Source organism: Heliangelus exortis, chromosome 2, assembly GCF_036169615.1.
Source record: "Heliangelus exortis chromosome 2, bHelExo1.hap1, whole genome shotgun sequence".
In the NCBI taxonomy this organism is placed as follows: Eukaryota; Metazoa; Chordata; class Aves; order Apodiformes; family Trochilidae; genus Heliangelus; species Heliangelus exortis.
The window spans coordinates 95,254,171-95,266,916 of record NC_092423.1 but is presented as its reverse complement, the minus strand read 5'-3'; the positions used below and the strand labels follow the sequence as shown (position 1 = coordinate 95,266,916).

Here is a 12,746-nt window from a genome sequence, read left to right as displayed (position 1 = left end):
CTTTGTATGCTTATTACTGTAATGAACGTAACATAGAAATTGTTCTTCTAGCACACACAGGGTTCCCTATAAACTGGTATTCTGATTTAGGGGATGACCAAAAGTGGATTTGTGGAAGGCTGTAGGAGCAAAGGAAAGAGGTAGGCATACATCCCAGGAGTACAGTGCCAGATTCCAGGAAAATCAAGGTCAAGGGCTCCTCAGTCACAGATTGTATCTTTTAATCCTGGTACAGAAATTTCTTCTGTTAAATTGTTCAATAGCAATCTGGACTTCTAGAAAGTTTTAGTAACGTCCTATTACAAGAAATTATTTAATTGTGTTGTGTTAAAAGTTATTTCTGGTGCCAAGCCTGCCTTTTGCTGGTTTAATTTGATGTCCCCTGCTTTCTATATTGATAGAAGTTGTGACCTGTTCCTGTTTACCCCAATCTCTTTAGGTTTCTGTAGTCATCCCTCCTGTTGAAGCCATTCCATATATTTGTTTAAACATTTGCTGTTCTTTGAAACTCCTCCTGTTTTGTATGTTCTCCTTTCAGTAAATATTATACTCAGTATGCAAGATGTGATTATTTTTTGGATTAGTGTGGTAGCATATTGTGTTTTCCATTCCTTTTTTAGTAGTTCACATTTTTTTTTTTCTTTACCGTAGCTAAGCATTATTACATTATTCATTGTTATATTATTACCTTTTTTGCTTTCAAGGAAGAAAGCAACATTTTTTAACAGAAGACCATTCACTGAAAGAACAATTAATTTTATATATTCAGAATATATATATATATATACAAATCTTACGCATATACATATTTTATATATTCAGAAATTTTCAACTTCCTGCTTTCATATTAGTTAGCATCTGCTTGTCTCTAACTAATCAGAAACTACCTACTCTCTATGACATTTTTGTAATTCATTTTTTGAGTACTGACAGCCTGATGATTACTTCTTACTGAACTGTTCTATCACTTCACTGACCTGAAACTGCCATCTTTACAGGCACATTTTTAGAACCTTCATTAGCTTCTGTTCCTAATTGAGTTACACTGGGGATTTTTCTACACCACTGGTTTTCTTATTACATTTCTTTCATAGCATTTCAGTGCTTTGTGCCCATTTTGAATGGTACTTTTCTGCTATATAAAGACTTAAATGAAATAATTATTCCAAAGACATTATCTATTGTAATTTTTCTACTTCAAGGTTACCAGTTACTTTCTTTTTTTCCCTTTTCTTTAGTTATAACACATCTATAAAAATTCTGCTGCTGCTACATTATGTCAACAACTGAAAAAAATTTCAATTCATTCTAATTGTTCACTGTGCAGCTTGTTACTTGCCCAAAACTCACACCTAATTTCTAAATAGATTTACATGGGTAAAATAAAGAAACAAAGAAGTCAGAAGCTAAGATACCAAAGATCTGAAAATTATCTTTACCTTTTTAACTTCAATACAGGTATGTCTAGTTATTCATAAATAACTGAAATATTGTCATCCTGCTCTAAAATGCTTCACATCTTTCATGATAGATTTTCTAACTAGAAGTTATGTAACTGTACAAGCAAGCTGTTCAGATTTTTTTTGTTGTTGTTTCGAAAGACAAATTAGAAATGAGCAAGGAATGACTCTTGTATCATTGTAAGCAGCTATGATTCACCTCCATCCTTTAGAGATCCTGAAAGATGATATGCAAAATTGTTTCTTGAGCTCCAAATACTGCACTTTTTTCCCCTACCTTTCTAGATAGTAAAATAGTAATGTATTTTTGCTGTATCTATTGTATTAATCTACAAATAATGAACAGAAGCAAGGAGGTTATTTATGGGTCTGTTTGCATTTGTGCTGCTTGTAATCCTCTGTTTCTTTACTATTACCTGTAAAATATTTCTCAATGAGTTTTCATTCTCACTGTGGTGCTTCAGCTGAGATGTGTTCCAGAAGTTAGAAAATTAGTCTATAAAGACCTAGCATTGAAAAATTGTCATAATTCTTAAGTTCAAATCTTAGAAGTCTTTTGGGGAAGGATGCTTTGGGCATTTATCTTTTCCCCACACTTAAAATCATTTAAGCCAAACAGCATCTCAGGCCTGTAGAGTGCACATCTACTCCTTGGAGGGACTCTGGGTTCGTTGTTCTTCTTTCTCTTTCTAGAAAGTGGCACTTGACATGCAAATTTCCAAGTGAGTTAACTTACCTTTTCCTGTATAGTCATTAAGTTAGTAAATAAATTATTCATATTATTCGTACACTTTTCCTAAATTTCTAGAAACAATCAAACCCAAAAATTCTTTCTAGCTCTAAATAAGTTGTTCCACAGAAATCAGTTAAGTGTGCTTTGAATGTGATAGCTTTGTGAAAATAATCAATGTTAAATATACATCAGTATGGAAATTGGTTGTATATAGATTTGTATATATAGGTTGGTTGTGCTTCTTTTTCAGTTTCCAGGGAAAAACAAGTATTTCTCACATCAAGTTTAGGTGTAGTTACATGCTGTATTTTCTTATTCAGAGGTAAACTAACACATGCATATATCCATTTGTAACAAAGAGCTGTCTGTATTTTAATATATCGATGTATTGCTCTTCCTCTTCTATCTAATATAACTTGAAAGAGGGGAGCTGCTAACTTTACCAAAATGATGTGGCTATTCATTGCTAGAATCTATCACTGCAGATTTCTAATACTTTTCTTACATCAGTTTATGACCTCACTGGAATTTTACTGGCACAAAATAGATCAAATCAAGCACCTACAACACCCTGCAAGAACAGAGTTCAGAACCACATGATGAAAAGAACAGCTCTTTTGGTTTCATTATTTGTGTTTCTTGCATTTAGCAAAGACAACATATGTGCCTCTGACTTCTAGATATCCTGTTGCGGCATCATTTACTTTCGAACAATCTTGTGGATTCTCTACTATCTTTAAAATCCTGTAAAATTTGCTAGAATTAAAGAATCTATACCATGCAGACAATTTTCTTGACCTGCTCTTTTATTTCTGATCCCAGTAGAATGATGCTCACTCTAAATCACCTGCTGTGGTTCATTATTTTCAGGAAATAAGGAGAATATATTGAATCAGCTATGCCTGGTTTAACAACATAACAAAAAGTTTTATTCTCTTCTGAGCTTTGTATCATATCAGTCCAATATTAAATTTTGATGCCACAATTAGAAAGATAAACATCTCTCTTTCTGTTTTTTATTACTGCAACATTTTTTTTTAAGTATAGGTTTTCAGGCATCTGAAGAATAGTGTGGCAAATTTGATATTTGAAAGTACCAAAAAATTTAGAGATATGAATAAGCAAGGAATTGTAAAGCAATCATCAGAAAGAGAATCTCAACAGTAGTAAAACTAATCTAGCCAGACAAAAAGAGAAAATACAATATTTCTGTATTGATAATGAAAGCAAAAAAGTTCAATATATAAGATCCATTCTTTCATTGAACATTATAAATAAAATTGCAGAGAATATGAAATTAGCCTCAGTTACATATAATCTGAGCTGCTAATGTTCCATCTTAACAGATATATGCCTTTTTGTTTCTTGCTTTCTTGTTTGTATTTACATAAATGCACAATAAAACCAGTAGAAGAGAGTTGGGAGACATATGAATGAGATTTACAGAATCATGAGGGCAGTGGATAATTTGTTTCCCAAATATGAGAACTAGGCAGCATTGTAGCCAGAAGGAGAGCACAAATTACAGAGGCAGCAAATAGGGGTAGCAGTCTGTGCAGCCTTTTGCACAAAACAGGAGAGAAGGTGGAAAGGAGAAACCACAGACAAGTCAGCCTTACTTCAGGCCCCGTAAGATAATGATTTTGGGAGCCATTTCCAAGCATCCTGAGGACAAGTAGGTGACTGTAAGCAGTCAGCATGGATTTATAAAAGAGGAAATCGCACCTGATCAACCTGATGGCCTTCAACAATGAAATGGCTAAAACAAACAGTGAGTTGGACTGAAAATTAACAGAACTGCATTTATGGTTAATGAACAGGACAGTCGCTAGTGATGTACCCCAGAGTTCACTGCTGTAGATACTATTGTTTAACTTCTTTATGGGACAGAGTGCACCCTCAGCAGTTTTAATGCTGATGCAAAACAGGGGGAGTCATTAGTAGACCAGGTAGTTGTGCAGTCATGCAGAGGGCCTCAAGAAGATGAAGAAATGGACAGACAGGAACCTTATAAAGTTCAAATGGAAATGCCAAATCCTACACTTGGACAGGAACAGCCCCTTGCATTAGGGCAGACTTGGGGCTGACTGGCTGGAAAACATCTTTGCAGAAAGGGAGGTGGGTGTTCTGTGAGACAGCAAAGTGAGCATGAGCCATCCCTTTTGGCAATAAGCATTGCCTGCAAGCTGAGAGAGTTGATCCTTTCCTTCTTCTCAGCATTAGTGAGAGCCCATCAAGAGTGCTGGGTTCAGTTCTAGCCTCATGGTGTAAGAAAGGCATGGGCATACTGGAGGAAGTCTGTAAGGGGCCCAAAGATTACTGAGAAACTCATTGCTGTGAATCTGCTAAGCAGGAATGTATCCTCAGTCATTCTTCATACGTTGGTTCTGGATGCTGGAGGAGTACCAGAAAAAGAGATGACAGAAACACAGCCAACTCATGTCTTCGCACTGTCTCAACCAGAAACATCAAAATTAGACTTTGCAGATAATAGCTCAACTTGTTCTGAACTGTATTGAGAATTAAGTACATTATAAGTGTAACTGAGATGTGGGAAACTTCAGTCACCTTTTCTTTCTGAAAAATTCAGAAAATACACTTCTTTTTTTCCCAATAAAAAATCAAAACTATGAATGGCATTTGAAAAATACCAATGAGCTTTTCTAACATATTTGTAAGTATATTAAACATTGTTATAAAAAATGGACAAGGAAAATTTAAAAAATTTTAAGAAGAGAATGCTCTCTTATCTAGTTGTATTTTACCTCTTGACTTTAACTGTTTTATTCTTTGTCTGCTTTTGTCTGTGTCTAATTCACTGTCATTTAAGGATCAGTGCTTTCCCTCTGCTGTTTGCATACTTAAGATAATCTTACTGGTCCTATCCCTTTACTATTTTATCAGACACGGTAGGTTCTAAGATAATGAAACTCTCACATCATCAGCTTACCATCACCATATGTTGCTTTTAAGTTCAGCTCCCACCTGATTTCATCTGTCAAAACCTTACAAGCCACAGAGCTAGAGATTAGTTTTTTTGTGATGTTTGAAAGCCAAGGTTCCAACTTCCATTTAGATAATTTTCTAGCTGCGTGGTATCTTTAACAGTATCTTTAATAGATACTAGCCACTGTTATGTCAGAATTTGAAGCTGGGAGGAACAGAAGGGAGCAGCACAAGTAGCTGTAATGTGCATGTTCACATTCTCTCTCTCAGCCTTATGACTTTTAAAAATGAATGCTTTCACTTCTGCAATGCTTGCAATCAAAACACTGCAGTGATAAATGGTGTTTGTTTCTACTCCAGCCAGTTCAAGAGCCATCAGACTTCAGTACTGAGAAAGATGAACAGTGTTTTGGGCAACGGCCCAAGGCAGAACGTGGTGTATGGAAGAACTCTCTACTGCTTCCCAGAACTCTCATATAATTTCCATTCAATGACTATAAAGCAGTTTCAAAAAGTAGTGCCTTTAGGAGGCATAATATTGAATGATTTTGAAGTATAGCAGGTAGGTTTTTTCAGGAATCAAATTTTTGTTGAGTGTGCATGGGTTTTTTGGTTTTTTTTTCCTTATTTTGAAGAGAATGTCATACTCAGTTTAAATATTTGTGTAATGTGTTTTCAGGGTGAAAAACCAGCACATAATAAAGAATGAGCCTACCTAACAATTCTGAAGATACTCATCCCACTTAGTTTCAAGACAAATTTGGACAGAATATAGGAAGTGAATGAGGGTGAGGGAGAAGGAAATTAATGTCTGGTGCAGAGTTGTATCCCTTCCATACCTGGAAGAAGTAAGAATAATAGTGATGCATGTCGAGCAACTGTTAAAAGTTAAGAATTCTGAAAGGATAAATGGGACTAAATTGAAGCTGGCAACCATGGAATTACTAGGGAGGGAAATGATAATGCTTTTTATTGGCCAGGAGATTATGGAGGTAAAAATATTACTGTAGCAAGTGAATCTTAATATGTAAAAAGGGAATGTGAAAAGAGCTTGTGCCAGGTGTACTTACTTATCCTTTCTTCAGCTTTTAAAAGAAATGCCCACAAAAACCCTTCCATGCAAATCACACTTACTAAAAAAGAAAGAAAAAGAATGCATGTATTATTGATATTTTCTCCCCTTTAGGAGAAAATGTCTTGCCTTCAGAAATAAGAAGCCATTTTTTAAAAAGAAATATTAAGACACATTACACGAATTACTCTTATACGAAGGGAGCCACTTATAATGTCTACTATCTATATTTCAGATTGTTTTCTGTTACAATAAGAAATTAAGTTAGTTAAAAGGTTGTGCTTTTTTTTGTTTGTTTTAATCTGACCATATATAAGTATTGTCAGTATTGACCATATGTCAGTATTTCTGACATCTCCTCTTCAATTTTACTTTAATTTTTGAGTGCTTGCAATACAATAGCCATGATTGGCAGAGAATAATGGCAAAAAAACCCTGTATATGTAGTCTTAACATATGCTTAGCAATAGCAAAAGAGCTGAAATATGTTCAAATATAAGGACATTTTCTGTTCTCTTACTTTAATAAGCAAGGAATTACATATTTATTGTCACAGTTGCATGAGACTGATAAATAGTGATGGACATATAAAAACATTTTCAAGAAAATTGAGAAAAAGTGTACTTCTTATGCATTCTTTTACTGTAAAAATATGATGGATATTCTGGTTCGTTCCAGTAGTTTCAGAGTATTCTGAAAATCTAAGCTAAAAAACCAGAAGGTTACTGCTGGAAGTATTTTTTTCTTCCTTCCCTTTGTTGTGGAGATTGGATAGATTGCACAGATCCTGAGATTCCTCAATGGTATTTAGGTTTTTAAAAATAAATATCCATGAACGAGAAAAATCTTCAAGACATTCTGTTTCCCTCTCAGCTCCACATGTACAGATAGATATTTATAAGAATATAGTCACTTTTTGTTTCTTTTTGTTTTCTTCAATACATAAGTGACATTAGTCACTTACCACTTTGCCTCTAATCTACAGAGAGACAGACACCCACATCTGTCCTTAGAAAGTCTCAATTGATTAAAACTAACAACAACCTTGTAATGTCTCTCTGTAGCATCATTACAACAAATAGTGTGAGGATTTAAAAAAAGAAGACAATAATAATTTAAGTATCATGTGTAGCTACATTTAAAATAATTCTATCTCTTCAATTTAATTAACGTTTGGAAAACCCCTACATTAGGTTAATATTTACTGTTTACTTAACACTTTAAAAAAGATTAATTTTAAGTAACAACCAAAAATTTTAAAATATTTTGTAGAAAAATGCAGACATGAACTATAGTAATTGAGCACTAAATCAGTGATGCTAAACAACAAAACCAAGGAATTGCACTGTGAAGCAGGAAATGTACCATATGTTATTGTATACCTGGGCACAATAGGGACACTATCTTAATGGCTTTCTTAATGTTCCTGTTGTACTAGATATTGGTGGACATATGGTATGCTGCCTTTTTTTATATGCCTGTGCGTTTTCATGATTTTGTTAGCATATTCTATTTGTCTGTTGTTGGGAAAAGTGCTTCAAAGTGCTTTGCTGATTTATCTGGAATTCCAAACCCACGCATTTTATTTTGCTTGTTCATTTTTACCCCTGATTTTTTTTTCTTAATTTTTTATTTTTTTCTAGACCAGTCGCATGTTACTTTTATTAATAGGCTTTCCAGAGTTCTCCTGCCTGTCTGACAATAACTTGGAACACAGTTATTTAGTTCTTACACGTACAGAGGGGTTTCAGCTCACTCTCTGAGCTGATCCACCAGATGGCCAAAGCACCAGCAGCAGCTGCAGAGCTGATGGGGCTTTGCACAAGGATGGACACTCCTGCAAGTGGCTGCTTCCCTGCCTGACCCAAGGAACCTCAGCATGCTCCAATTGGAACCAAACATGGTTCCCATGTCACCTGGCTCTTACTGCCCTTCCACCATGTGGCTGAGTAACAACAGAACACAAGAGAGCAACTTCTTGCCCCAACCCTCCCCAGATGCCACATGGTTTCAGTGGTGACTGGTGCTGTCTACAGATGCACAAAATTTCCCTGTTTTTATCATGGCACATACTCCATAAATGTCCACAATTAAATAGGCTGCTCATTACTGCCATCACGTGGAATATACACGTTGAAGTTACAAATGAACAGAACTACTCAGAGGAATTGAAACTTGAAAACAGAGAAGAGCAACTGAGACACATGCTTTTTGCATACATGTAACTTACTCTACTTATACTTTGGTAAAAATACCCTTACATAAAGGAGTGATCTCAGGAGTTCTTGCAGCAGTTGTTTGAATACTGATGTAAACCAGAGTGAAAATTCAAGGAATTTCTTGTACATTAACTTGTCAATAGGCACTCCAAAGTTTTCCAGTTCATTACAGATTGGGACTAGCCTTTTAAACAAGATTGTCTACATGCTAGTGATTTCTGGCAAATGTGTATGCCTCTGTATAAATATTTAATGGTTACTATTCTGTGTGTTCGTGTACTGTTTTTAGGAGTAGCTCATTATATGTGTAACAGCATTAATTTGATTATTAAATAGAAGTCAGAATGAAAATTTTTATAGATGTTAGATGAAAACAGGATCTAAAAATAGCTGGTTAGGTGTTTCTACAATGCTTAAGGAAGAACTGTTTCAGCAACAACTTGATTTGTCTTCAGAATATACTGTGTGTATTCTCAGGAGAACAAGAGATAATTTAAACCCATATCCATGACTTATGGCTAATATTTTTCAGACACTTTTAGTTCCTTTTATGTAAATTTAATTTCAAAATTTAAATTTTAAAATTTTCAGTTTCTAGTTTTGTGGTATTTTTTCTTAGTTTATATTTATATTTTTTAGATTAGCACAATTAATGGAAAAGGAAAGATGACATTGCACTAATATATTCACACAAGTATTTTAATAACATGAAGTGGCTAATAGAATTTAACTAGAATTTTTAATAAGGCAAATTATTATTGGAAATCATTAAATTAATTAGAAAGGAAGCAGCCATCTGTTTTAAAAATTTCCAGTGAAATTCAGTCACAACAACTAAGTTTCTAATCAGCCCAGTCTTGAGTATCCAGCAGGGTGGAGAATTTGCCAGCTTACTGATTCTTACTGATGTAGGGCTTGGCAATCAGTCTGTATGTGGAATGATTAATGGGCATGTTCATCAGCAGAAAGGAGCATCATGGGGTCTGCTGTCAGCAATCACAGTGCTATACTAATTCAAAGGCTTTTTATAGTTTCACAGCTTACTCAACCCAGAGTTATTTTGATATGTTTTGTTCTAAGAACATAATTGTTTTCTAAGTATTAGACAGATTAGATGTCGGTCCCACCATGTTCCACCGTAACTAAAAGCTCTCAGGTTCCTTGACATTTTGTTCAGACATTGCTGAAAAGACCTTTAACTTCCCAGCTTCAAGAGTAAACCAGTGAATTTATAATTGTTCTTTTCTGAAAACCTGTTCTAGTTATCTAAAAAAGGCAAGAAACAGGAATTGCACTGTGGATTGTGATAGGATTTCAGCAGAAGTGCAAAGGTGTCGTGGAGAAAATTGGAGATGTATGCCCCTAAGCTTAAAGCACAGAAAAATTTCAATTAACCATTTTTGAGGCAACAACTGTTTATATACAGGATTTATTCACTCTTACATGCAGTCTTCCTGGGTCAATTTGTAATATATACACTTTGGTTAGCACCCAACCTCATAAATCGCCTATACTGTTCTGTTCAGGGCTACTGTCTGTTCCCTGCGCTCTGAATTCTAGAGAGCATATAGGCATTCTGGTGCCCAGCAGGAGTGGATGTTCATGTTCTGCTGTACACTGTTATTGAAAATGTGATTTATCAAACCAAGATCTATGAAAAATAATATTATGTTTTAATGATAATCTTTATGACCAGTATGGTTTTGTACGTAATTTCTCCCTATTGCCATTGATGTAAATTGAAGATATTACGGTGGACTCGTGGCTAGGGTTCTGTCAAATAGGGTGCTGAGATAGCTTTGATCTTTTTCACTGTTCTCTGCTTTCCCTTTTTCCAATAAAAGAGGCTCACGAGTTAATATGAGTACTTTAAATATACCTTGAATAGCAATACTACCTGTGTTGGGTTTGTGTGGACTCATTTTGATGGGAGTGTAGGGTGGGGGTGGGCAGGGGTGCCTTCTGTGAGAAGCTGTTGGAAGCTCCCTCAGCTCCAAAATCTGACTATCCCACCAGTGACAACGGGTGTGCCTCCACAGTTAACATAATCAAGAAAAAGAAATGAATGAGACCTCAGGGCAGAGGAGAGGGGGAGGTGAGCGTAATTCCCAAGCAGAGATGCCAAGGCCAGTGAGGAAGGAGGGGGAGGAGGTGCCTGAGTAGTGGTTCCCGTGCAGACCCTGGTGAGAGGCTCGGCTCCATGCAAGCCATATGGGAGCATGAGGGAGCAGCCCGTGAAGGATCCCTGTGGAGCAGATGTGGATCTGCATCCATGTAGGGCCCCGTGCCAGGGGAGGTGACTGCTCCCGCAGCAGCCGCGACTCTGTGTGCAGCCCAGGCTGGAGCAGTCTGTGCCTGAGGGACTGCACCTGTGGGAGGGACTCATGTCGGAGGGGTTGTGAAGGACTCTCTGCCATGAGAGGGACCCCGCGCTGGAGCAGGGGAAGGCTGTGAGGAGTCCTCCCCCTGAGGAGGAAGGAGCGGCAGAAACACCGTGTGGGGAACTGACCCTAAACCCCCCCTGCCCCTCCCCTGTGCCCTGAGGGGGAGGCAGAAGGAACAAAGTCATTTGGTCCCAGGAAGAAGGCAGGAGTGGGGTAAGGGATTTAAGCTCAGTTTTCTGTTCGCCCTTTTGTGGTTTGATTAATGATAAATTAAATTAATTTTTTTGAGTCTGTTTTGCCCAGGACTGGTGAGTGGAACCCTCCTAATCCTTGTCTTGACCCAGGATATTTTAGGTGGATTTTTCGTGAAGTTGGGTGAGGAGAAGCAAGCAGCCACATGGTCCTTTGTTACCAGCTGGGCCTCAACCACAATAGTGCCACAGTTCAGAACTTTCAGTCAGCAAATAATGGCTCTTAGTCAGCAAAAGTTAAGCAAGCAAGCATTGTCTCCTGCTCAACATGAAGGCAATTCCAAGTAATTGCTCTGTAACCCTGTATTTTTTTCTTCTTTATTACGGAATTGGATTAAAATTATCCAATGTGTACTATATAGTTCATACTAAAAGATTGTCTTACCTAAATTCTACTGTCACCAATTGAAGCTTCTTTCTTAGAAGAAATTTCAAATTTGTTTTAAAGTTGAACCGGCTTTTTTTTTTTTTTTTTTTTTTTTTTTTTTTTTTTTTTTTAATTTAATTTCAGACCAAAGAAACAGAAGAAAGCAAACTCAGGATTTGGCACCAGGCAAGGTTCCTTGTATGTTGCTGGAGGTTCTACCAAGACAGTGAATGAAGATGCTGGAGATCATCAAACAGCCCTGCATCAACAAAGCCAACAATAAAGAAGAGGGACAAATAACTGAGAATCTTCATAAAGACTTACAGGCAAATTTCACTTCAGAAGTACATGACAGACACACATGGGAACACTGTGCATCATTTCTATATATTCTGGTTTTTTTAAAGTAAGATTCAAGGAAAATACCCTAGTGTCAGAGTACACCAACTTAGCTTTTTTGTTGAAAACTCTCTGTCCTTTCATTCCAGATGTCTTAACTGCTCACGTCTAATGTAGAAAAAAAGTACACATATTTTTATTTAAATATGAGTTTATTAATTGTCCATATAAAAATTGTAAATATCACATAGCACAAATGTATTAAGATAAAGTGTAAATTATGAGAATTTTTTGAAAATTCATGATTTGTAAAAACACTTTCGACTTTCAGCCATCAAGTCAAACACAAATCATAAAGGATTGCTTGTTGTCGTAGAGGGTTGTTAATGAGTACATACAGATGCTTTTCACAGATTCTGTGAATTTGCTGTAATTGCTCAGCAATATATTTGTTTCATACCTTATATCCCTATAAACTTGTAAGGGAATTCTATTTGTATATAATTTCAATGATATTTCTTCTGCCACTATCCTATGTCATATTCTTTTAAGCCTGTATCAGAGACTGTGTGTTCTCTTGATTTCTCTTGTCATTTACCTAAGACCATACATGAAGAAAAAATTACCTTCACAATCAGTAACTGTGAAGTAGAAGATTAGTAGAAGACTAATAGAAGGCTTTGTAAAGTGTGTATGTAGTTGAAATTTGTTGAGATTCAAGTGCAGGTTGGTCAAATTAATGAATGGAAAACATATAAGGCTATTAATTACATAGGAATCATGTTTTGCCCTGGTTCTTCAAATGGTTTGAGGCTAGGATCAACCAGCAGACTCTACCTGTTCTCACTCCTCCCTCTGAGTACTGGCTTTTGGCCACTGATAGAGATTGGATGCTGAAATAGAAGGATCCATGTTTTGGCTGCCTTCTTCTGTTCTTTACCTGCTTTCCATGTTTACGAATGCTGGCCTTATCCT

General features: G+C 36.2%; 1 protein-coding gene across 1 annotated transcript in view; it reads left to right on the top strand.

Moving 5' to 3' along the window:
* The window catches only part of CCDC102B (coiled-coil domain containing 102B), a 136,591-nt gene extending 124,563 nt beyond the window's left edge, over positions 1-12,028 (top strand). Inside the window, exon 6 of the mRNA XM_071737071.1 lies at positions 11,577-12,028. Within this exon, the coding sequence (XP_071593172.1) occupies positions 11,577-11,666 (90 nt within the window). The 3' untranslated portion in view covers positions 11,667-12,028. The remainder of the gene's footprint in view (positions 1-11,576) is intronic.
* The last annotated feature ends 718 nt before the right edge of the window (positions 12,029-12,746 follow it).